General features: G+C 36.3%; 1 protein-coding gene across 1 annotated transcript in view; it reads left to right on the forward strand.

Annotated features, from left to right (window-relative positions):
• si:dkey-12j5.1 (uncharacterized) overlaps positions 1-27,028 on the forward strand; it is an 83,846-nt gene that overhangs the window by 17,497 nt on the left and 39,321 nt on the right. Inside the window, exons 6-8 of the mRNA XM_053611137.1 lie at positions 1,485-1,608; positions 2,338-2,460; positions 7,095-7,163. Coding sequence (XP_053467112.1) covers positions 1,485-1,608; positions 2,338-2,460; positions 7,095-7,163 — 316 coding nt within the window. The remainder of the gene's footprint in view (positions 1-1,484; positions 1,609-2,337; positions 2,461-7,094; positions 7,164-27,028) is intronic.

The raw sequence follows: 27,028 nt of genomic DNA on the forward strand, positions 1-27,028 counted from the left end.
CACACACACACACACAAGTATATCTCAAAAAATAAGAATATTGTGGAAAAGTATATTTTTTTCTATAATTTAATTCAAAAAGTGGAACTTTCATATATTGTAGATTAATTACACATAAAGTGAAATATTTCAAGCCTTTTTTTGTTTTAATCTTGATGATTATGGCTTACAGCTCATGGCAATCAAAAATCCAGTATTGCAAAATATTAGAATAAAGATTTAATAATACAGAAATGTCGACCTTCTGAAAAATATGTCAATTTATGCACTCAATACTTTGTGGGGGCTTTAATCCTTTTGCACGAATTACTGCATCAGTGCGGCGTGGCATGGAGGCAATCAGCTTGTGGCATGCTGAGGTGTTCTGGAAGCCCAGGTTGTTTTGATAGCGGCCTTCAGCTCATCTGTATTGTTGGTTCTGGTGTTTCTCATAGATTCTCTATGGGGTTCAGGTCAGGCGAGTTGGCCGGCCAATCAAGCACAGTAACACCATGGTCAGCAAACCAGTTACTAGTATTTTTGGCACTATGGACAGATGCCAAGTCCTGCTGGAAAAGGAAATCTGCATCTCCATAAAGCTTGTCAGTAGATGGAAGCATGAAGTGTTCTAAAATCTCCTGGTAGACGCTGCATTGACTCTCGACTTGAGAAAACACTGGACCAACACCAGAAGATGACATGGCACCCCAAAACATCACTGACTGTGGAAACTTCACACTGGACTTCAAGCAGCTTGGATTCTGTGCCTCTCCACTCTTCCTCCAGACTCTGGGACCTTGATTTCCAAATGAAATGCAACATTTACTTTCATCTTCTCCATGATTGTGGTTGTGTGTACTGAACCAGACTGAGAGATTAAAGGCTCAGGAAACCTTTGCAGGTGTTAATTTTTAACACCTTTGAGTTAATTAGCTGATTAGAGCTCTTCTCAGGTCGACATTTCTGTATTATAAGTTCTTTATTCTAATATTTTAGATACTGGATTTTAGATACTGAAAGCACTGCTTGCTTTCCAGTGACGTACTGTATGATTCCTATGATATCTATAAACCAAAATTTCAGCTTGTAGTACGTGTAGGGCTTTAATGCAGATATATTTCAAAGCTGAATGATAATAAACTTCATACTCTTCCTTATATTGAATACGATTTTTAAATGGGGCAGGATAAGTTTAAACAGACAAGACACTTTTTGTTGTTTTGGAAATATATTACAGCAGTTTGAATAAAAGCGTCTTTAACACTTTAATTTGCTGGAAGGACTTTGTTAAATACCTCCCAGAATCTTAAAATCTGGCAATTATATTTTAAAGGCTGGAATTCTTATGAAATAATGCTCAGTAAATCCCGGAATACAGTTTCAGGTGATAGTTTGAAACTTTATACAAGAGGAAAAAATCCTAGATGCTCTCAAGATACCTGGGATCAGTGTTGTGTAAGTGTATTAATGTGTAAATTTTTTACTTTTATTTTTTATTTTGTCAGTATGGAGGAGGGAGCAGCCGAGCGGTGTAAGGAGGCTATTGAGAAAGCGCTGCATTATGACCAGAACAACCCTGAAGCGCTGCAGTTAATGGCTAGCTACCTCTTCAGCATTGAGAAACCGGAGGTACACTATAATCTCTTCACAAGAAGCCATCCTGTCTTCTTTGTTGTGTCCTCACACACCACCCACGAAGCATTTATTTAAATCACTCCACCAGTGGCTTTAGAAGTGAACCGAATCCATCGACTGTGCTGTTGATGTTCTATACATTTTTCTTGTCTGCACACTTTGATAGGTTTATTATAATAACATTGCTTAGGTTGGTTTAGGTTGTGAATTTTAATTATGAACTAGCAACCAGAACTTAACAGCTCTGAGAAACAAGTGCAAGAGACAGAGAAAGATTGCAAGCAGACTGCAACTCAGGTTACCGTACACTTTAACTGAGAGTGTGCCCTTATAACGAATTCCCTCTTCCCTGAAGTGAAAATGTTGCACTTTAATTCCGACGTCAACCACTAGGTGGCAAACTGGTATAAGGGTTTTAGATCCAGAATGCTTGCTGTAGGTCAGACAAGATATTAAAGCTCACAAGATGGCCATTCTTGTAATGATCCAGATTTAACTGCGTTATTACAAAGCAGGAGTTTGATCTGATTTTACATCTGATTTTATGCATTACGTGGTCTGAGTTAATGCTACGGCACTTTAAAGTTTGCTTCGACCATCCTGCTCTCTTCTGCTTGTCTGGAGAAGCTCGTCCAAAATTAAAAGACCAACTTCAATAATATGATACAATAATATAATAAGAGAATGGATGCAAACAGCACTGTTTTTTTTTTTTTTTTCCAGCAAGGCCGTGACTACCTGATAAAGAGTGTGTTGTCATGGTTACCGAGTCGACAGAAGGAGGAAGAGTCTTCAGCAGGCTCAGAGCAACCTGATGAAGATGAGGAGGATGAGGAAAGAGTGCAGGTGTGTGCGTGTTTGTGTGTGCGCCTGTGATGTTGTCTCATGAAAGAACCATTATGTGTCATTAATCTTGAAACAGCTACTGAAATTCTATTCTTTTCTATTACATTACATTACATTAGTGCTGTCTTCCATTCCATTATATTACATTTATTTTTGACCTTTATGACCCTTTTGTAATAATGCACTAATGCAGCCATTTATCAGTTACATTGATTGCACTTTTTTGTGGCTTATTAACTTCGAGAGAGAGAAAAAAGAGAGGCTAGTGCTGGAACAACAGTTTATTGCTGCTATATAATGCAGGTGATTACAGGAACTTAGTAGTTTTGTGGAGGTTCCGCAATGTAAAATGTAACTATAAAAGGATCAATTGTATCCTTATTTATGTATATTTATAGAAAATTGCAGACAAGTGTTTTGTGAGGAATAAAACACTTGTGAGACATGCTTTATTATACATCGCATTGTGGTTGATCACTCTGTCGTACAGGTTATGTATTCCTTCCATAAACTCAGTATTACAGCAATAAATATGTAACTAAATCATTAGCTCAATTCTGGACTATGTACTAAAGTTGGTCATGTACAACACATTTTAGTGAGAGTGGTCAAGTTAATACATCACTAGATATTACTTTGCTACACAAAAATAGTTAATCCATCACAACCTTCGACAGGGAATGATTCAAATCTGATGGTGCAGTGATCTGATTATTTTAAGAACCTAATTATGAAACAAGTGCTCTGTTTTCCCGACCAATATATTTATATGGAGACGTATGATTGCACAATATTTTTAATCATGGTCGTTTCAAATAATCATGATAAGCTGAAATGCTAGTGAATTGGTACTTATGTAATGATTGTGACAGGCGGAGATTTTAGTCCTTGTTGCACTAATTTGGTAGGTGAGGAATAACATGTCATGTGCTATAGGAAAATAACCAGTGACGGCGTGATGTGGTGCATTACCACTCCAATAACAGCATGTTTTATTCCTCTTGCACCAGAGCAATTTGACAACAGTTGCTTTTTTTTTTTATTTATTCATGAACAACACATTGTGATTTTTTTTTTTTTTTTAAAGGTTTATAGTCACTTTATCATGGAATGTTTGTGAGACAAGTTAGTTCCTGTTGTCACCTTATAGACTGTTGTTTCATTATCAGCCTGTCTTTTTTTTCTCTCTCTTAAAGTTAAAAGGACCTAAATAAATAAATCCCACAGCTTGTCATGTTACCAAGAAACTGGAAAGTTCTTTGGCTGTATAGGACCGGCAATTCAAACATGATTTCCTAAATTGTACAGTTCCTGCCTGGTCTAAAAATGTGATGGTAAGAGTTGATTTTGTTGGAGGTTCCAATGCATGCAACATGTGACATGATGACATGCCCGTGTAATTCTTTAGAGGTGGATAAGATTAAGACGTTTCTTTAGGAATGAGGAAAGTATGGTGAAACAACATACTGCCCATGAGATGTTGTGGTGTGTGTTTGTGTTTGGTTTCTAAGTGTGTGAGAGTTTGATTGAGGGACTTCTTTGCCCTCCGTTCCATTGGATAGACTAAAAGCAGCGCTGCATGAAGCTTCCTCGAACTTTGAAATGAGTTCTTGGATGGAGAAAGCTAGTGGGACTTGGAGAGACTAATCCTTTCATTTCGCTCTCAGTCACACTGGGCTCCAAGGCAGACATGTGCGCACACATACACATGCTGACCCTGTACTTTAACATCCCTCTTGAAACTTAAAATCCAAATATTTTACTCAAAACTAGCAAATATTATGCTGTTTCAGAGGTTGGCAAAAAGAATTTCTCCGCTTCTCTACATACATCACTGCCCTGAAATGAATCAGAGGAACTTAATAAAAGCCCTGGTTTTATTTCTGTATTTGCTTTTTGTTTGGATCATTTTCTGTTGTTTGGTTTAATAGCTGCAAGCATAATGTGATGGCAAATTAAACAGATTTCTTTCATGTTCTGCTGTGAACATGTTCTGCTTCCTGTGAAAAGCAAAATGAACAGGATGTAAAAGCCACAGTGTAATTGGGATCAGATTTGGTTCAGTGCCATCATGATGAAAATCTGATGTGGTAGTACTCTTGCACTGAGGTACACACACACACACACACACACACACACACACACGATATGAGACGGGAGGCTAGAGTGGTTAATGAGTAGACAAAGTTGAAAAGGCAAGAAAGGCTTAGACAGCAGGGAAGAGTGCAGTCAGCAGAAAAGGAGACAAGGCTCTGATGAAGTGCTAATGAGCCAAGAGGTTCAGAAAACACTCGTAGAAGTGCTGTTCATAAAAGAGCATCTTACATTTGCATCTTGCTCATCAAGCCCCAACTACCTAAGAGCATAACAACACACGTAATATCAGGGTAGAAATTCATTCACTCACAATGCATGTGGTAGCTCTTGACTCCAGCGACAGAAACAACAATAGTAAATAAGGATGCTCTAGAATTTTGGGCACTGAAATCTTAAAACCACTTAAAACCAGACAAAAATGAAAGATTGGGGTTATGACCAAAAATCTAAATATGCTGTAAACAGACAGACAGACAGATAGATAGATATGTTTTAATATTGTCTTGGGGACATACATTTTTTTTTCCATTAACTCATAATTATATAATTAGGCATTGATTATATAAAATGCTAATGAATACTATTACTACTGTTATTACTATTACTGCTGCTACTGCTACTACTTCTATTATTACTACTTGTTACATACTCCACTATTCCCCTTTTCAGTGTGCGTTCAGCTCTCAACACGCGTCATGGCTGTCACGGCTCTGTTTCCAGGTTTTATGTGTTCTGTTGTTGTTTATATAGCCATGTGCCTTTTTGTTTTGGTTCATATTTTGTCACGGCCCTGTCTTGTCATTGGTTTAGCTTCCAAATGTGTCATGATTGTTCATGATTACATTCTATTACTACTGCTACTACTACTCCTATTATTGTTACTACTTCTATTATTACTGTTACTACTACTATTAATACTACTACTATTACTATTAATGGCACTATTACTACTAATAATTTTACTACTATTACTGTTACTACTGTCAGTAGTACTACTTCTATTACTAGTACTATTACTACAAACAATTTTATTGCTATTATTATTACTACTACTAATATTAATACTAGTAGTACTATTGCTACTAATTTTACAACTATTATTATTACTATTACTTCTATTACTACTAGATCACAGAAGTATATACCCTGTATCACTGAACAGGCTACACAGCTACTAGTCCAAGCTCTTGTTATCTCAAAACTGGACTATTGCAATGCACTACTCTCAGGCCTCCCAGGCAGCGCCATCAAACCCCTTCAGATGATTCAGAATACAGCAGCACACCTTGTCTTCAACCAGCACAAAAGAACCCATTTCACGTCCCTCTTCATCTTCCTCCCACTGGCTTCCTTTAGCTGATCGCATCAAATTCAAGGCCTTGATGCTCATGTACAAGATTTTGTCTGTAACAGCAACCCCGTACCTCAACACTCCCCTTGAAGTTTATGTTCCCTCACGCAACCTGTGATCAGTTAACGAACGATGCCTGGTAGTGCCTACTCAGCGAGGCATGAAGTCCCTTTCCAGAACTGACTGTCCCTCAGTGGTGGAATGAACTTCCAACCTCAATCCGGACAGCAGAATCTGTCACTATCTTCAAAAAACAGATAAAGACCCACCTTTTCCGTGAACACTTAACTAACCCTTAACTTGCCCCGCCCCCCCATATATATATATATATATATATATAAAATGTTATACCTCTACTCTGCACACTTTGCTTCTCTAGAACTCGATTAAACATCTTGTATGGTAGCACTACTTGTATTGTTCTCCACTTGATATATTGTGTTGCTTGTATTTCCTCATTTGTAAGTCGCTTTGGATAAAAGCATCTGCTAATTGAATAAACGTAAATGCAAAACTACTACTACTACTACTACTTCTACTATTCCTGCTTCTACTACTGCTACTATTACTTCTGCTATTCAATATCAACTCATAATCTTTTGCTATTATTACTACTACTATTACTACTAATTACTACTTCCTTCTCCTCCTCCTCCTGTTAATATTACTTCTACTCATAGTACCACTACTACTCCTATTAATACCTGAATGTCTGTAAAACTTCTTTGTGAAAATATATCGTTATACAGTTTGTATTGTTATACAAATAAAATTTAATGATGATGATGATAAGATAAATAATAATAATAATAATAATAATAATAATAATGAAATGCATCACTCAGTTGTTTTTCTTTTCAGGTGTTTTTCTTTTCAGATGTTCTTTCCCCTCAAGGGTGTTCTAAGTTTTAGTTTTGGCCAAGAATTTCCATTTAATTGCATCACTAAATAGCAAATTGTGTGTGTGTGTGTGTGTGTGTGTATGTGTGTGTATGTGTGTGTATGTGTGTGTATGTGTGTGTATGTGTGTGTGTGTGTGTGTGTGTGTGTGTGTGTGTGTGTGTGTGTGTGTGTGTGCTGGATCCTGACGTTTTTAGCATTGTTTCAGCATTATGTATGCATAACGTTGCTGTAAGCCAAACAGAGATTTTTGCCCGTAACATATTCAATTAAATTTTTTTTCCAGAGTAACATCCCACCGTATGAGTCCCGAATAACATCAGCCAAATTACTGATAGAAGTTGAGGAATTTGAGGTAAGATGGTACTACATTGTTTCACTCTTGCATTAAAATTTAATTGGTAACAAATCATTACATTACTGATATGACCAAAATTAAGCAAATGTAATTGTGATATTTTGAGCTCAATTATCTGGGTATGACAAATAATTTCATGTTGAAGTATTATTGTTGTTTTTACATTTTGTCCTCATCCTCCCACACAAAGGTAAATGAATAACTGGATTCAGGGATCTGCTGCGCATAACAGCAGTTGAATTTGATTTCCTCTCAGACACTTATAGGCTATTTTTCACTGCTCTTCTTGCTATTAGTTGCAGAATCACTGAGAAAATCAAACATGTTTGAATATTTGGTTGGTGGGGGTTGCCGCTGAGCCCCAAAATTATTTGGCAACTGAGAGATTGGGGGTAAAATCAAGTAGTGTTCACTAGGATTTGGTGTCTGTGATAAGGTGCAAATTTACTTCATATTCACCATGTGTACATGCACATATGCAGCTGCTACACGAGCAGCATTGTTCACATACTCACTACGTACATGTAGAGGATAAAAAACAGCATCCACCAGATTGCACATCAGAGCTAAAACATCCCTGTCCATTACAGTCAAACTGTAATTTTAGCAATGTCATGCACAGCAATGTTAAACAGACTGATGAGCTTTGTGTCTCTTTAAAACTTTCTTCAGTGGTTGTGATTGTTGTTATGATCTGGATCTCAAGTAGAAAACCCTCAATGTATATTCAGAAATATGTACTAATCTAGGAAATCAAGAAGACTGGTACTCAAAACAGACCTTTGTGTATGGTTAAAGAATTTTTTTTCGTAATAGGAAAAATGTAGTACTCAGTAACGGTCTAGAGTTGTACATAAATATGAGATTTGAGACAGATGGATGTTAGTGTGTTTACACAGTTGGGGTCACATGGTGCTATACTGCCTCCACTATTTCCATTGGTACTGCACAACGAGCATGTTTTGTGTTCATTCCTGCCATCTTTCATATGCATATAAATCAGTCTATAGAGTGAGTTACCCTACCGTACTGATGAGATGTCATTTACATGTAAACCTGTTATTCAACAGAAATATCAATAGATTTGTGATTCTTCTGTGGATAAAATAAGTACACCTTTGGCCTCAGAAGCTAGTATTGCCCTCTTTGGCAGAAATAACTTCTTGTAGGTGTTTTGCATAATTCTCTACCAGGCTTGCTCGTATTTTTGACCACTCTTCCATGCAATATTCTTTCAGTTCCAAGATTTTTTAAAGGGTTTTCTTGCATGTACTGCCTGTTTCAAATCCCTCCACAACATTTCAATGGGACTAAATCCAGGCTTTGACTAGGCCATTCCATATCCCTCCATTTCTTCTTTTTGCGCCATTGCTTGGTGGATTTTCTAGTGTGCTTAGGATCATTATCCTGTTGAAAGGTCACTTTCGGACAGATGGCCTCACATTATCTTCAAGCACTCTTTGTTATGATGCAGATTTCATAGTTGAATCAATGAATGCAAGCTGTCCAGACCCTGAGGCAACAAAGCAACCCAAAACCATAACATTTCCACCACCGTGCTTCACAGATGGTATGAGGTGCTTCTCTTGAAAAGGTGTTTTTGGCCTGCACCAAACATGTCTGCTGTTACTGTTGCCAAACCACTCCATCTTTGATTTGTCTGTCCAGAGCACATTATTCCAAAAGACCTGGTCTTTGCCTATACGCTCTTTGGCAAACTGTAGTCTTGCAAAGGCTTTTTCCTGGCATGCCTCCCATGCAGATCAAATCTCTTTCTGTTTGTAGAAACATGTACTTTGACACCAACAGTTGCAAGACTTACTAGCAGATCCTGTAATGAAAGTTTGAGGTTTTTTGAGACTTCTTTTTGCATCAGAAGGTCTGCTCTTGGGCTGAATTTGCTGGGACAGTTAGTCCTGGACTAATTGGCAGTCGTTTGAAATCTGCACCACTTGTAGATTATTTTCCTTACAGTGGAATGATATATTTCAAATAATTTGGAGATCTTTTTAAATCCCTTGACAGACTCTTGGGCATCCACAAACTTTTTTCTGAAGGCCTTACAGAACTCTTTAGATCTTGGCATGAAGACACCACACACCTCAATAAAAAAGGGAACACCAGACACCAGAGAGGTATAAATAAGACAGGTTCCACCTGCACTTCCTAAGCAGGTTATCACTGGCACCTAATCTTGGACATCTGATTATAATTTTATGGATTTGAAGGTGTGATAAATGTAGGGGTGTGTGAAGAAGGGCAAGGAGAAGGAAGCCAGACTTGACACAACTCAACTCTTTATTTTGCTCCTTTTTCTTTTTCCGCTTTTCAGTGTTCGTTTCACATGACACACATGCACCCACACAAAACACATTCACGTTGTGCTGGTGACTCTGTCTCTTGAGATGCATGTCTCTCTCCATCTTATCCTGGCCTTGTCTCACTGCAACAGAGAACATCCATTCGGAGAATTCCCCACAGGTGTGCATTCCTTACCACTCACCTTCTTCGGCTCCGCCCACAGTTCTCAAAATCGGTGCTCGTCCATGCCCCCGCCTCCACAGGGTGTACTTACTTTTTCCATCTGACTGATCTGTTTTTTGTTCATTTAAATTGTGAAAATTACTACAAAACGTCAGTTTATGTGCCATTTCATAAAGTGCATCACCTTTATTAATAGGCACTGTTTCAAATGTTTGCTTGTCCAAATATGCCAAAAAACCCAACAATTAATTTTTTCACATGTCTGTACAGTCCTTATATTACTTTAAACATGTCGCTGGTGTGCATGATCAAAACACTGAGGTTAATTGTAATTCAAATGACACTTGGTGAGTTTAGCCACCACAATACTTGTCATGTAGTTGGCGCCTAATGGTTGATTTTGAAATTTGACAACCCCAAGAGTTAACTAAAATGTCCAGTTCTGAAACTGTGAAACTGTTGTGATTACTGCAGTCTTCTTTGCCTCCTACATCATCCTGCTCACTGTGCTCTTGTGGTTTCTCTATTAGTTGGATAGGAGATGTGAATCATAGGGTGTTATGCAACTGTATGTGTGTGCACTCTTTTTCCATACACTGTGCTTTGTCTGATTGGTGACTGGGGATCAATCACCTATATATCTGTAGAAACATCCATCTAGTACATGCACTGTCCTTCAGTCATAAAGATAGAGGTTGGAAATCTTCTGGAGAAGTACACAAACTTTATTTTCAGCCACATCTGACATCTGTTTATTCATGAATTATGTTTTACAATGCTGTAGTTGGTTTGACTGGTGCTGTTTGTCATGTCATCAGCTATCTTTTATCCTTATGTTTCATGATCTCACACTGTTCTGTTGTTTGGGAACACGAAGTAAAAGTCAGTGTATGTGTGGAGGTGAATAAATGAATGGATGGATTGATATATACTTACCCATGGGCAGATATTGCGGTTGAGTGCCTCATTCCATGGCCTTGTTGGAGCAAATATATCCCATCCTGCAATGCATTATGGGCATATGTGTAGTCCTTTTTCTACTAAGACTAATAAGTCTTGTAGGATGTATTTGATACATTTTAATGTTGTTTCTTAAAATGTTTTGTTGGTAAGAACAATAACTAGACATAATTCAAATGACTAGTAAAACAATTATACTGTCAGCCAGCTGTGTGCAGTGCAGTAGATGATGTGATTATGTGTACTAAAAGCAGTTAGGTGCTTTAGGAAGTAGAGATTTTTTTCTTTATCTGGTTGATGAATCTATTTGCTGGCCGGGCAACTAAGAACAGAAAACTAATAGCACGAATAGAGATCGACTGTCCTGTTTGCCCGGACTACTGATTTGTCCACCTCTAATTACAATAGGGTATGACATGATGGAGTGCATTACACTCACCATCCACTTTAAAATGAACACCTGTACACTTGCTCATTTATGCACGTATCCAATCAGCCAATCATGTGGCATCAGCACAATGCATAAAATCATGCAGATACACGTCAAGAGCTTCAGTTAATGTTCACATCAAACTTCAGAATGTAGAAAAATGTGATCTCTGTGACTTTAACCATGGAATGGTTGTTGGTGCCATATTGGCTGGTTTAATTATTTCAGAAACTGGAATATCTCCTGGAATTTGCACACACAACAGTCTCTAGAGTTGTTGATGTGAACAGATTGGTGTGAACAACCAAAAAAAACCACTGAGTGAGCGACAGTTCTGTGGGTGGAAACGTTGATGAGAGAGGTCGGAGGAAAATGGCTCATTTGGTTTGAGCTGCCAGGAAGGGTATAGTAACTCAGTGGTTTTCAAAGTGGGGGCTGCGGCCCCCTTGGGGGCCACCAGGGGGCACCTGGGGGGCCTCAACAATTTGGTCGGAGCCACCAAGTCCATCCCTCCCACTAGTATGTTTTCTCTTTCTCACTCTCAGGCAACCACACACACACACAATCAGTTCCTAATGTAATGTAAAGATGTAATATGTAATTATTAATAAAAAAAGGGGGATATATTCAGAAGTCTGTATTTTTAATGTGTTTTAAAGACATCTTGCAAAAGGGGGGCCTCGGTCAAATGTTAATGCCATTTGGGGGGCCTTGCCCTGGAAAAGTTTGGGAACCCCTGTAGTAACTCATATTATCACCCTTTACAACTGTGGTGAATAGAAAAGCATCTTGGCATGCACAAAACATCAAACCTTGTGGTGGATGAGCTACAACAGCAGAAGACTACATCAGGTTCCATTCCTGTCAGCCAAGAGCAGGAATCAAAGTTATCACGGGCATAGACTCACCCAAACTGGACAGTTGACGATTAGAAAAAAAAAATCATCTCGTCTTTTTCCGAACCTTTTATCCAGAGTAACTTAGAAAACCTGCAGTTGAAGGTGCAGTGATACGAAACACCTAGTGAATCAGCAAAGATTCATAACTTAAAAGATGAGAGAAACGCTAGTTTGTATAAGTGTTAGAGAGAAATTGTCTTTGTCACCACCTAGACCTTGAGTGTGAAATGTAATATCACTTTCAGAACATACTTTGTATGTTTTTATATTATATTTATTATGCTAATATTATATTAAAAAATGTATGCAGAATTTCAAAATGTGTGAAAATCGTAAATGATTTATTGACAGATGACAGTTTTGCACTTCCCAAAAACAGTTTATGCCCAAGTCTCACCCTTGCTTCAGTGAATAATATCACATGAATACTGTTGATCTGTATTTAGGTACTGCTGCTGTAATCATAAAGACTATCCTGTGCTCATCCCAGGACTGCTATGTTGCTTTTGATTTACCTCAGAAGTGGAAAGACGAAACTCAAAATGACGTCATTTTTTTTTTTTACCTCTGTTCCTTCTAGCTAATGAAGGGGGGAAAAAACACCACCATCTCTGTGTTTGTGTTTTGGTAACAACAATCTGGACAGCTAATATTAGCCATGAGTGATGTATTTACTGCCTCAAAACAGTATGTTTTTGTCTGTATTTACTATACAAAATTGTATTTTAAATGTTATAGATTAAATAAGCTAATTTGTCTTTATGTTGATTAATCTTAAGCAAATACTAATGTGTTCACCATAGCTTATTTTAAAAGTAAAGTAGTAGTTTTGAGTTGAGGGGACATTTGATTTGTTGTTGTTGTTGTTGTTGTTTTTTCTAAGCTGGTGGTGAGAAATTGTAATGAGTTGTAAGCTTTAGTTGATTATTTACAGTATGTGCAAACTGAAAATCCTTTTAACACACTCAGTACTGTTTGAGGTGGATGGGCTCCCTTTTGAGACTGGTTGTCTCAGGGAGATTTTTGCTCACTAATGGCACCTCTGGCTTGCTTATTATGGATTTACTTCTACATCCATATTTCTATGAAGCTGATTTTTATTGTTAAAATTCCTATACAATTAAAATTGGAATTTTCCACCAAGTGGGTCATTTAGCCAAAACATTTGCGAAGTATTTTGTTAGCTGACTAAAAGCAGAAAACAGGACTTTCAGAAATGTGGATTTTTGCCTTTGAATATGTGAATGCTATTCAAATTTAAATAGTATTGTACAGTGTAATTAGTTTTGATAGCTTTAGTTCGTAGGAGTTTAAAAGGCACTTTAAAAATTGCCAAAGCCACTTTCTATTATGTATGATGGCTAAAGAGGTTTGTTACTAAATGAGTGTTTGCTTCACTTGAATAATAAGTGTTTTTGTTTCTTTTTCCCCTCAAAGCATTTTTCTGTCTTTTCTCAATGGGAAGGTTGCATTTGAATAATTCAGGAATTGTGTTTTGCTCAGCACTTGACCTTTACTGTGTGTGTGTGTGTGTGTGTGTGTGTGAGAGAGAGAGAGAGAGAGAGAGAGAGAGTCCTGAGAGCATATAATGAACTGTGAAAATCCTGAACAGATCCCACTGAGAAAGGTATAGAATGGTATATAGAATAGAAAAAGTAAAAAAAAAATGATGTGTGGAAATGAATGATAGCTGTGAGAGGTTTAAAAAATGAATGAGATATCCAAGTTTTTCCACACAAGCAAGAATTGGGAAGAACCTGAAAGGGGTTGTTCTTTTCGTTCTTTTGTCTGTTTTGTATCTCCATCCCAGTGGAGAAGCGTGTTTGTGAATGCAGCATGACTCGAAAGCTGTTAGATGTCTCAGCATGGCTGAAAGCGCTTCGCACCGTAGGGGAGGTATTAATATTAATACCAGTCACCTGGCTGCCTGGCAGAGCTGCACTGAAGGTCATAGGGTCATTGCTTTGATAGCCGGTGCTTAGACAGAAGCCAAGCTCCTGCTCAGCATGAAACATTTTGATTGGTCTTTTGAGGAATGGAAAGAAAGTTGAAGAGAGAGAGAAGGAGATGGTATGATAACCAAGTAGTTGTATGACTAAAATTTCACATTTGCATTGATTCATTTGGTAGGCAGTTTTATTAGAATCCAGTCCATGCATAGAGCTTGCAACTGTTGCAAGATTTATGTAGAATGAACTGAGAGACCAACAATTTAATATTGGGTTTTGTACTAGTATACTAGTATACTAGTACACTAGTCAAGAAATCCACATTCCAACTTCACATATGAAAATGTTACAAGTAGAATGTAGCTAGCTTGTAAAAGAGCAGCAACAAACTATCTCATCAACAGGTAACAGCACAGTAAAAGATAACTCACCTTGGTAGACATAGTGTACATACAGGATAACTTCATAATGCTGTTCACGCACCAAAATTTGCTAGGAGCAGTGGTGGACAAAGTACTGAGAAATTATATTTAAGCATATACTTAAATGTACTGGGATGTTAAAAAGGTAAAAAGTGATGAAACTATGTAAATTATTTCTATTACTTATCTAAAACTGTTAGAATATGATTTTTGTTTGAAAATAACTACACCGTTTTGACCGAAAACATCAAATTTTGCAGTATTTGTCATTAGCTAGAATTGCATGACTTGCTGCCTAGCCAGAAATCAAGAAATCAAGGCTTTGCAATGCTAACCTGGCATTAGCAAACAAAACAGGCTAACATGGTTAAATATATCCAGTTAATGTTAGCAGATTAGTGAAATGTAACGTGCTTTTTCAAATTAGATGGAGTTCATGCCTTCTAGGGAGGCATAGTAGACACCTCATTTTATATAAGTATTTGCTTACTCCATCCTCAAGGTTTACTCTGTGCAATGCAGCGGCTTATCTGTTTTCAAATGCACACAACACAGATGTCTATAACACTAACTACACTGTGTAGAATGAAAAGGTCACAGCTGATGTTAAAGTATTTTACAGAATCTTTAAAATTGAAAATGTAAAAATTTTTGGATTTTTAAAAAATGATAAATTTTTGTAGACGTTAAATAAAAGTAAAATCAAAAAGGTTTCTTAGAAAACCTATATATTGTGAATCTTTGATATTATTGTATATCATAACACCCACTTCTAGCTATCAATAATTAGCCATTTTTTACACATTTAAATAATGAGCCTAATATTTGAATTGTTGGATGTTCATAACATAAATCTGTGGAATTTATTTTGCCCTGTAAAACATGATAGCCCCATTGAGTTATTATTGAGTTATTAACTTATTTCTTCTCTTTAAGTCCAATCGCCATGACAGGCTTTGGATATAGAACTCAAGTTTATAAGTTTTCAAAAGTGACACTTAAATTAATCCATTGTCTTGACAAGTAAAACTTAACATAACTGTTTGAATTGAAACAAAGGTTATCTTTAAGTTGAGTTTGCTCACGTGTTTAAGGCAGCAGTTGAACTTGCGTTTCTTAAATTTAACCACCTGAAATGTTTTACAGTGTACAGTTAAATGGGTCCCTGACAGCAAAAACTTTCCTATTTGCACAAGTAAACATTAGGTGTTAGGAAACCGGCACATGCATTCAGCCAAGATAGGCATAAGTCTGGGTTCGGATTTGTTTTCAAGCCGTGTCTTGCAACCCTGTGCTGTGGTAAAAGCGCTATAATATAGATGTCTGTTCAGTCAGGCATCTTAAGACAACCACAAGCCTGTGAGAGACAGGTCTCTCTGTAGATGTTTTGTACATTTCCACAGTGTGTGTATATTTTTGTGCCATAACATCTTTCTTGAGGAAACTCAGGGCTCTTGAGAGATTTGGTATTATTTGTATGCGCTCTTGAGAGAATCTGTGTGTGTATCTTTGTGTTTAAAGATGTCAAAACTCAGGAACAGGTTCTAACTCAATTTTAGCAAGGACTTTTCCCCTATCGACACCATCTGGTCAAAGCCCAGCATACCCAATAACAGAAGATTTATGTCTTCCTTTGAAAGAGAAAGAGACAAGGAGAGCAAGAAGGAACAAAAGCGAGAAAGGAGAAAATTCTCTCATCACCACTTATACCAACTAGAATTGAATGTTAGTTTGTAATGACACTGGCAGGATCCAATTATCTCTAAAGAGGAAGGCATTTAATTAAGAAAAAAAAATCCACAGGGTTGCAGACTGTATTGTGTGCACATTTTTAATTGACTACCTAATTTTCTTTTGTGGGTTTTTATCTTTAGTGTTCTACCTCAGAAACTGCTTATAGTGAAAATTCTCCGAATAGCTAATCTTAATGGTTATGCTTTATGATACACATTATAATTTGTTAACGCGAAAAGGGTGTGAAAATCAGCAGCGTGTGTACAAGAGTTGGACAAATCATTCAGGTAGCTGAGGGCTTTTACTAGATTTGTATTATTTGATCTTTTTATGTTCTATTTCTCTCAGAAATAAGGCAAATTTTTCATTTAGATTTATGCAAAAAATTCAGTTCTCAATGTTATATTTTTTAGCTTGTTATTTTGCACCCATTTCTTGTTATGTCGCTCTTACCTAGCCTAAGAAAGTGTCTGAGGTAGCACACTGTGTTTGTGCCCTCAACAAAAAGTCTCTTCCCATTGCACAAACAAGAAAGTGATTAGCATCTTTATTTACAGCTAAGCACCGCACTTTTTTTAGCTCAGTTTTGTCAGTGCATCCCCATGCCTGAGTTAGAAAAGATTGTCCGTTATCCATGCACGTTAATTAATCCACCTTGTAAATGTCGATATGTGTGGCATTATTCTGTTCCAGGTGGTGGGATTCAAAGTATGCGCACCACCGTGAAATGCATTTTCGATAAATATACAAACCCTATGAAAACATTTGTTTTGCTAAATAATGAGTAGAATGATCACTTTCTCTGAAGAAGAAAAAAAAAACGTAGGTGACAGCTAGCCTACTGAGCTTACTTGTCCACCAGGCAAATACGAATACAAAACTAATAGTTGTCATGGATACCTGGGATAATGATTTGTCCACCCATGATATTACATTATTGTGTCTACTTTTTATCACCAAAACTTTCTCACATCTGTGACACCAAGGCAATGTACTGTTGGCTCTATTTACTATTTTACAACTCAACATATCATTTAATATTCCCAGATAGCTAATGATACAATGTTAGCTATCATTTATGCTGGTAACTTTATAAATCACAAGCTTCTCATTTTTACGATTTCTAGTTAAATATGTGTTTTATAGGCATCGTATTGCTTCTAAATAGCCTGTAGTCTTATCCAGAAAATTACTAGCTGTCTAATTATATATTCAAGCCAGAATGATATAACAAATATCTAGACATACATATGTAGACATTTTTGGCACTCTGTGCCAGCTTTATGAACAAAAGCATTGTTGCTACCCTGCCTTAGAAAATGACTATTCCTATAGCTGAGTTGTCTCCATTAGGGGGAATTTTTTTGTGTGTGTTTATGTCTATATTATTGCACTTAACAATTACCTTCTGTTAGCTACAACTTTTTAGCTTAGTCAGTTAGGTCTGGCCAGCCAAAACATGGGACTGGTTTGAACGAGAGCTTTCACTTGCCCAGCAGGATAGACAATACATTTTAAGATGGCAAGTTGTAATTTTTTTTTACAATTTCCCCCCAGTTATTGGAGACTTTCTGACAAGTAAAGTAGCTAGTAGGATATGGAATTAAATTTGTGCCAAAAATATTGAACATAGCTTCAAGAAATGAACAAAAAAAAAATACAATGAAAAAGAAGAAAAGACTCTGAAACTGAAAACAGTGAACATTTAAAATAGGTTTTCTTATTTCTCGTTTGATATTTTTGTTCATTTCTTGAAAAGTCACGTTAATACTTTTTGCACAAATTTTATTCTTTAGTAGTGCAGCTAACAATTATGTAAAAAAAAATGCTTAGACTTCGCCTGTAATTATTGATTAATTATTGTGGTCAGAGTTATATTTTAAGAAATATTACACTGGATTTCTAGTAGTCTAGTATCTACTGTTGGTTAGACAGAATAATCTCTTAAGATGGCAAGTACTCAGGTTTTATATGAATAATCACTGTGACCATAGTTGTTTGAATTATTTTATTTTGATTTTTTTCAATATTTTAAAAGTGGGTTGAATAATTTTTCGAGTTGGAATTGTGGTAAACATATACCACCCATAGTTCTTTTTTCTGGTACGTAGAAATAATGCTGTATTTATCATTACCTTTCTCATTCCAGACCTTAATATTTCTGGTATATGAGATATTTTGTAGCAGTCATACCAGTATTATTACCAGTATCATTATACTAATATTAGAGATGTTTGTAGGTTGTACTTTTGTTACATATTTATTTGTACTGATTATATCTGGTTTACTGATTCGTCTTTATTCCGTCAAGGATTTTCATTTTTGTGTGCACTCGGAGCTGTGAGAGAACGATAACTGTATTGACTGTTGGGTGCATCAGTCCTCTGCTTCATACTTGCAGAACAGAACAGAATGATGAACCAGATATATATCTCTGCTCGAACCTCTAGGGGTGTCAAGATTCACTGATTCAAGCCAGTGCATCAGCTGTAATAATTCAAATCACTGTGTACAGAGCAAAAGCTGTGAGGCAATCATGACTGGATCACTACAGGTTTCTCTGTATGAGTCCAACTACACACATCTCTTATTTTATTAGTATTCAGTCATTTTTATAAAACTAATTTCCTTTCACACTGGGTGTTTCTTTCTTGCGCTCATTCTTTCTCCACACTCCTATGCATCTCCGCATCCGTCAGTCCCTGTAAATGAAATATCCCATTCCCTAAAGCTAACATTTTTTCTTTTCACCTCATTGAACGACCTTTCAAACAAGGTCTGTGAAACATTATAACAAAATGAGATTTCAAGTTGAAATATTATCATAATGCTCAAACTGTGAAGAGGGCCATTGTGATGTAGGACCTCTTTCCCTCATTCTCTCCTTCTCTCACTGATTTATACCTACTATATTTATTGTAATTGGTGTAAAAAAAAAAAAGGGATGGAAATCAATCTTTTCACACACTACTGCATTACAATGCGTAAGATCGTATTGCATCCTTGCAAGGATTAAATGTACTTTCAGAGGGGTAATTGCTGATCATGCACATTCCTGTGTCAGAGTTTTCATCATGGTATCTACTATTATTTGAATATTTTCAGCGATTATGACCTTAAATGAGAAAACAATAGTTTTTTCAGTCTTTTCAAAGGTTGGTTCTTTAGTAGTTTATGAAAATAATGTAAAAATATTCTGATTTACTTCTGGTATGTTTGTTCCTTACTTGTCTAAAATGCAACACATCTTAATTGGCATACTGCAACTAGTTCTTGTTGTTGTTTTTGTTGTTGTTCTTCTTCTTCTTCTTCTTCAGTATGCTTAAATACAGTACTGGTATCAGGTATCTGTCCGACACCATGCTCATACTTGTACAATACTTGTAAAAAATAAATAAATAAAATACTTGGATACCTCATATTATAGTAGGTGATATTATGTACAGTGGCTTGCAAAAGTATTCAACCCCCTTAAAAGACATCAGATTCATCTAGATTACAAATAACACTTACACCGATTTCCAGACAGTATTTTATTGCAAGCCAGTATGCTCTTAAAGCCAATATTCAAAGTCAAAATTCAGAATTTGTTTGGTCTTTAAAAAAAAAAAATAAAAAACTGAAAAATGCTGCTTGCACAAGTATTAAAGTATTTCTCCCAAGCTTTATTTATTTTTTTTTTAGCAGGCTAAAGCAGGTTCTTTTTTTAATTCCCCACTGTATTTTGCTCCATCCATTCTCCCTTTAATTTTTACTAAAAGAAGAAGCTTCTAAAAAGAAGCTTCTGAGGATGAAAAGCATTAATTATTAAAATGTTAATTGAGGTATGGCCTGTGTTATGTTTGCACCACACATAGTGCTTTGAAATTTGATATAGAAACAAATATCTTGATCTTGGTTTCATCTCACCTAAAGCCCACATCATTACTGGGTCACTCTTACTCTTTTATATGGCTCTTCTTGAGCAATGGTTCCTTTCTAGCCATCCTCTCACACAGTCCTCAATTATGCAGAGCTCTTGAAATGGTTATCTGGTGCATCTTCACTCCACTCTCAGCAACTGTACTCTGTAACTCCGTCAGAGTGACTGTTTGATGGAGGGCCTTGTCTAGGTAATGCTTGGGTGGTGCGATGAAGCTTCCACTTCCTCACTACGGATCCAACAATTCTTACTGAGATGTCCAACCTCTTAGAAATAATTTTACGTCCTATTCCTAATTCATGACATTATTTTTACCTTATTTTTCACTTCCTTATAAAGCTTCTTAGCCTTCAATTTTCGCCCCTTTCCTTCGGACTGACAATCTCTTCAAAGGCAGTTCAACTGAGGGGGAGCTGTTTTAATATTTCACAGGTGAAGGACATTTATAAGTCAACTGTGTCCTCTTAAGACAGAATCTTTCCTCTGGAGCTTCCGGAACCTTGGGGGTTGAATATTTATGCAAGCAGCATTTTTCAGTTTTTGATTTTCTCTGAAATACTTGCTGATCAATAATTAAAATTGACATTGAATATTTAACTGTAAGAGAACATGTGTCTGCAATCAAAATACTAATTGGAAAATTCCAGGGGGGTTGAATACTTTTGCAAGCCACTGCGTATAAGACCTTTTTATACAACAGATATTACTTATGTATTATTCTTGACGATCAGCCACTTCAAATCTTCAGGATCTTGAAGATCATTCATTTACAATGAACTAGCTAACATTAGGAAGAACATGCCTAGTAGCCTAAGTGCACAAAAATGCATGTGTTAACATTTCATGGCCACTATGTAATCCGAGGAAACATAAACTGAGCTAATTATTATTCTGTTATTGATTAATACTAAGTAGGTTACACATTTTGATATCAGTAGCGGTATCGGTAAAGACAAGTAACAAAAAACATACTCATACTTATTCTTCTTCTACTCAATATTTTATTATATGTACTGAAAACCATGTGAGTATAACCATCCTGTTATAAATCCCCACTAATAATCCCATAACACTAAACCCAGTGATTCCTGACATATGAAATGTTTACTGTCCTTTTGTCAGTAATTTAGTTGTTTAGTGAATACCTGTGTGTTGCTGACTTTTTACAGTAAATAGGTGATAATATTGCAAGGTTCTATTAAAGGCTATCGTCATAAATTCTCATTTGAATGTTCCATCCCAGTGAAGCCTCGTTAATAAAAGGAGCAGGCCATGGTCATTAATTACCGGTTGCATCCTTTGTCTCTGGCAGTGTTTGGGGAGAAATCTCATTTGGTCCATAATGTTCTGTTTGAGCCAGAGGTGGGTAATAGGATCAAAGGGGAAAAAAATTATAATTTACAGGAGGCCTATGTATTGTTGAGAGTGTGTGAAAGGGTATAAGGATGCGTGTGGGCTTTTATTTGTATGCACATGCGTTCAAGCATATAATGGCCCCGCTCAAGAAGATCAGAGGTGCCTCTGGGAAATGTCATCCAGTCAACTAACAATCTAACTATGATTGTGCTCAACTGTGTATGCATATGCATATTTCTGGCACATGCAGATATCTTTATATGGGTGTATTAAAATATGCATAGACTGTGCTTATTTGCATACCTCATGACAATTCCAGAGTCTTGGGTCAAATGAATCCAAAGCATCCTGCCTTATTGTCACAGGAATGAGGTTAATGGTTATGTGTGAATGTGGTAACCTTTTCAGACATTCTCAATGGAGCTGAGCCATAGCATGGAATTTTTTTCTCAAATACACCAGAGTTTAAAGCCAAACTGGGAGAAGTGGCCTGAGCCAAATTGCTCCCAGAGCTATTTTCTATGCTGCTAGGTCAGAGGCACATTTACACATTAGCCCAGCATGAGCTCAGCTTCACCAAGCCATGCCTGGATCTCTGTTTAACAGCAAAATGCTTTTAGGAAGAACGGTATAACACCTATGTTGTGAAAGAGAAACAAGAAACAGCTTTGTATTTATGTTTGGTAAGAAAATACAAAACTACAGTGCTGTGAAATAGTATTTGCCCCATCCTGATTTCTTCTGTTTTTGTGTATGTCTCATACTAAATGGTTTCATAAATTAAAAACAAAATCTATGATAAAACAAAGGCAAATGATATTGTCTTAAATGATAACGTTATTTATTGAAGCAAAAAAGGTATCCAATACCAACTGAGCCTGTGTGAAAATGTATTTGCCCCTGTAGTTACTAATTCCACAAATTTATGAAACTGCATTCATAATGGGGTTCAGCTGGACTAGACGCAACCAGGCCTGATTACTGCAAACCCTGTTCAATCAAATCAACACTTACATAGAACTTTTTCAACAGCATGAAGTTGGTTAAAAGGTCTTACCCAGTAACACACTATGCCAAAGTTGAAAGAAATTCCAGAAATGATGAGGAAGAAGGTGATTAAATACATCAGTCTAGGAAGGGTTAAACAGCTATTTCAAAGGCTCTGGAACTCTAAAGAACCACAGTGAGAGCCATTATCTCCAAATGGATAAACTCGGCACAATAGTGAACCTTCCCTGGAGTTGCCGACCTTTTAAAATTTCTCCAAGAGCACACCAACTACTCATCTAGGACGTCACAAAAGAGCCAAGGACAACATCAAAGGTCCTACAGACCTCTCTTTCATCAATAAAGGTCACTGTTTATAACTCCACTATCAGAAAGACTCTGCAAAAATGACATCCATTGAAGAGTGGCGAGGTGAAAACCACTGCTAACCCAGAAGAACATTAAGGCTTTTCTGAATTTTGCCAAAACACACCTTGATGATCCTCAAACCTTTTGGGAGAATGTTCTGTGGATTGATGAGTCGAAAGGGGAACTGTTTGTAAGGCAGCAGTCCCGTTACATCTGGTGTAAACCAGATACAGAATTCCACAAAAAGAACATCATAGCTACAGTATGGTCAAGCATGGTGGTGGAGGTGTGATGGTGTGGGGATGCTTCTTCAGGGCCTGGGCAACTGGCAATAATTGAGTGAAATAAGAATTCTGCTCTCTACCATAAAATCCTAATGTAGAATGTCCAGTCTTCAGTCCGTAAGTTGAAACTCGAGCACAAATGGATTATTCAGCAAGACTGATGATCCAAAGCATAGGAGTAAGTCCACCTCTGAATGGCTCAAAATAATGTTAAGTTTTGGAGTGGCCTAGTCAAAGTCCTGACTTGAACCAATTGAGATGCCCTGATAGGACCTTAAACAGGCAGTTCATGCTCAAAATCCTTCAGTGTGGCTGAACTAAAGCAGTTCTGCAAAGAAGAGTGGGCCAAAATTCCACTACAGCACTGTGAGAGACGTTTGGTTGCAGTTATTACTGCTAAAGGTGGCATAACCAGATTTTAAGTTTAAGGGGGCACGTAGTTTTTCACATGGGTGATAGGTGTTGGATGTATCTAACACATTTGTTATTAGCAAATCATCTGATGTGGATGGCAAAAATGAAATTGAACTTATATTGCAGTCCATGTATCAGGGGGTTTTAACCATTTATACCAGCTGCTCTGACACTAGTGCATAACGGTCAAATAGGCTACTGGGGATTTAACATTTGCAGACTGTACTGAAGTAATTTTTGATGTCTAAGGCTATGAACCCAACTGTTGTTTCAATTTGTTACATACCATAAAATTAACATAAAATTTTTTATTACAGTTAACTTTTAATTCTTAACCATTAGTGACTACTTTATGGCTATAAAGAGAATGTAAAGTAGTTATGCTTTGATTGTAGTGGCACATTAGAACGGATTAGATTTTATCATGAGTTAAAAAAAAAAGCTGTCTGTGAAATCTTTGTGAACACTTTTTGCCCTAACGTCTCTAGTCCGATGAGCTGCCTTCAGCTAAATATTTTACATAAATGCATGTGATTGCATAAGCCATAGCCATAGAAATAAATGAAATTGGTTGGATTTGTGGCTAAAATTGAAATTCTTTCTAATGAATGAACTAGAATAAATAGAACAATGCCAATAAATGATTTATCCATAAATTTGTGATGAGCATAATAAAAACATGATTGAACTTATACAATGTGTAATGTTAGTACTAGGCTATAATTTTGCAATTATTCTCTCCCTGGCACTTTGAATTTAAAAGACACACTTTATATCCATTTCTAAGACACTGTATTTCTCAGTGAGGTATCACTTCTTAATTTTAATATAGTTAATTTGTAGCTCTTGCCAACTTTAGGTTCTTCAAGTAGTTAAATCCCTAATTTTGGAATAAATGTTTAATTGTATGTAAAGGATACAAATGTAAAGTAGTAAACTTCACAAGCTTTCTGCAGTAATATATAAATTTAAACATGTATAATAATATTTTGGCTACTTATTGGTGACAAAGAGCTTCTTTAATTTCTGATCTTTCCAATCACAGAACACAATTTTATTAAAAATATAGGCTTGTTTAAATAAATATAATTATTAAAGAAAATACATAATAAAAATATATTAGAACTTTGATAATGGTGGGTTTCCACCATACTATAACAAAATTTTAAGAACAGCAGACCTGCTGTTTATACTTCATGAATCCCTGTTGATGCCCAAACCCCACTTTTTCGACAAACAAGAGAGCCAGAGACAGCCATGCTCAAATTAATAGATAAAGTGTTTGTGCTTATTATCATTTCTTTTTACACACCTTAATGAAGGGGTATATCCATCTTAACTGTCCATAAATATTTGTTCCGGAAGTATTCAATCTATATTTGTCTTTCTTTGCAAATTTCATCACGGCTTATCTGTTCTTTGTGATGATGAAAAGACTGCATCTTGCTGTATAGTCAGTGTACTTCCCTTGCACTATGCAGAATGTATGAGATTTATTTTTTAACATTCTTTTGAGGCATTCCTTCCCAGATATAAAGATTTCTCTGTTTCTGGTCTACCTTTGATATGATTGTTGCAACTTGCAACTTCTTTTCAAAAGGTTGTTTGCAGTGCGCACTTGCTGAGAAATGGCCTCCTTTAAAAGTTCTTCAAAATAGCTTACTTTTCCACCATAGTCAGTTCTTTAATGATCTGTACTAAAATATCTAAATATTAGATAAAATAAACTGATCTTAATAAAATATTAAAATAAACCGAATATCTGAACTAGAATATATATATATATATATATATGTATATATGTGTGTGTGTGTGTGTGTGTGTGTGTGTGTGTGTGTGTGTGTGTATATATATATATATGTGTGTGTGTGTGTATATATATGTATGTATGTATGTGTATATGTATGTATATAAACTTAAAACTGGACTCAAATGGATAATACCAGTCTAAAACATGGACACAATTAAGTGAACATGGAACACTTGTTCATTTAGAAAAGAAAGAAAGAAATGGGCTACACAATTACAAGACAATAACAATATTTTCATAAAGAGTGCCAATAATTCTGGAGGGCACCTTAGTGTTCTCTGTCTGAGAGTGTTGTGTCTGGGGGGAAAAAAACAATTATGCTAGATCTGTCTGTTTCAATTTGAGTTTAATTATAAACAGCACTGGCTTTAATGAATCATTAATGTGTTTACTCAGCTTAATGACCTGATCAGCACCGGCTCTTTGTTTTTATGTGCATCCCAGTAAAAACCCCACTGTTCACATTTGATTAGCAATGGAAACAAAGTTTCAGTAGTTTTGTCCTTCAAAAATGTAAGAGTAGATGTACAACTTTAATGTTTTTTTAAAGTCTTATCTTTGTGTGTTATTCAGGTTTGGAATGAAAGAGACAAAAGTATATCTACAGTATTAAATGAATGTGGATGCTTGTGTTCATACTTTGATTCTTATCAATGAATGAATCTCAGTCAGTCATTTACATGTAAAATCTTTTTAAACCCATAAATGTCTACACATCAGATAAAGAAATCTTTACTTTAGGGTGACTTTTTCGCAGTGTGTTATAAATCCAAGGTGCAATTAAAATTGCAAAAATGATAGTAAGATATTGTTGACAAAGGCCTGGAATTTTTGTATTCATTCACATGAAAGCTATTTACATTGATGGCTAGTGGTGATAGTAGATGGGAGGGCTAAAATCTAATATCTATCAATAGCTTGGCAAAGAAATTGAGCAATACATTATACTTTATTAGACTATACGTGCTCTACTTTCTCCTCAGAGGCATTTTGGAGAGGAAAATAAACAATGATGGAATAAGTAATCTTTCTTGTTCATGCTCATTGCTCCCATGATTTTTTTGTGTATTTCACACACGACTTCTCAAATGCTGTTGATGACATGTTATGGATGTGTCCTAAAAATAAAGAGCCCATAGTTGATTTGGACTGCCTGTACAGGATTTTGTGGGATTTTTTTGTGATTGTCGTGGTAAGAAATGTTTGAATTTGCTACAGCTTTTTTTTGGAATTTTTGTGTTTTTTTTTTTTTTTTTGGCAGAAAATGATTTGAATTGGTGAAATTGAAATTTTTTCGCAGTGATGTTTGTTGGTAAATGAAACCTTTTAGCTGTACTCATGTTCGACGTACATGAATCAAAGAAGGCTTTGGCTGAATGCGCGTTGTGATGATGTCACATGACGCGTCTTGGCCCAAATCTTTGGAAAATCTGCGGTCATTTTGAAAAATTGCAAGCTTCTCTGAAAAATTGAAAGCTCCTCAGTTTTACAGTGCATGGAAGCGCAGCCAGCCAATCAGATTGCGACCTTCACATTTCTGAAGCTAAAGTAGAAACTTTGTTTTCTGACTGAATCCGATAGCTACTGACATTTGGATTTCTGCTTCCTGAGTTTTGTTACCTCTTTGACCAAAATTTGAGGACAGAATTGCCATGTTCCATCCAGCAAACACACACACACACACACACACACACACACACAAAATAATGCTGACCTCCTACAGCATGGATCTACTGGAAAATAGGACACTTAAATGCCAAGGGAAAAAAACATGACAGATTTGTTCGATGTTGGCTCAAAAGTTTGGGCGTGCATTTTTTCTCTTCCCATACACGTACACAA

The sequence above is a fragment of the Ictalurus furcatus genome, chromosome 23 (assembly GCF_023375685.1).
Source record: "Ictalurus furcatus strain D&B chromosome 23, Billie_1.0, whole genome shotgun sequence".
In the NCBI taxonomy this organism is placed as follows: Eukaryota; Metazoa; Chordata; class Actinopteri; order Siluriformes; family Ictaluridae; genus Ictalurus; species Ictalurus furcatus.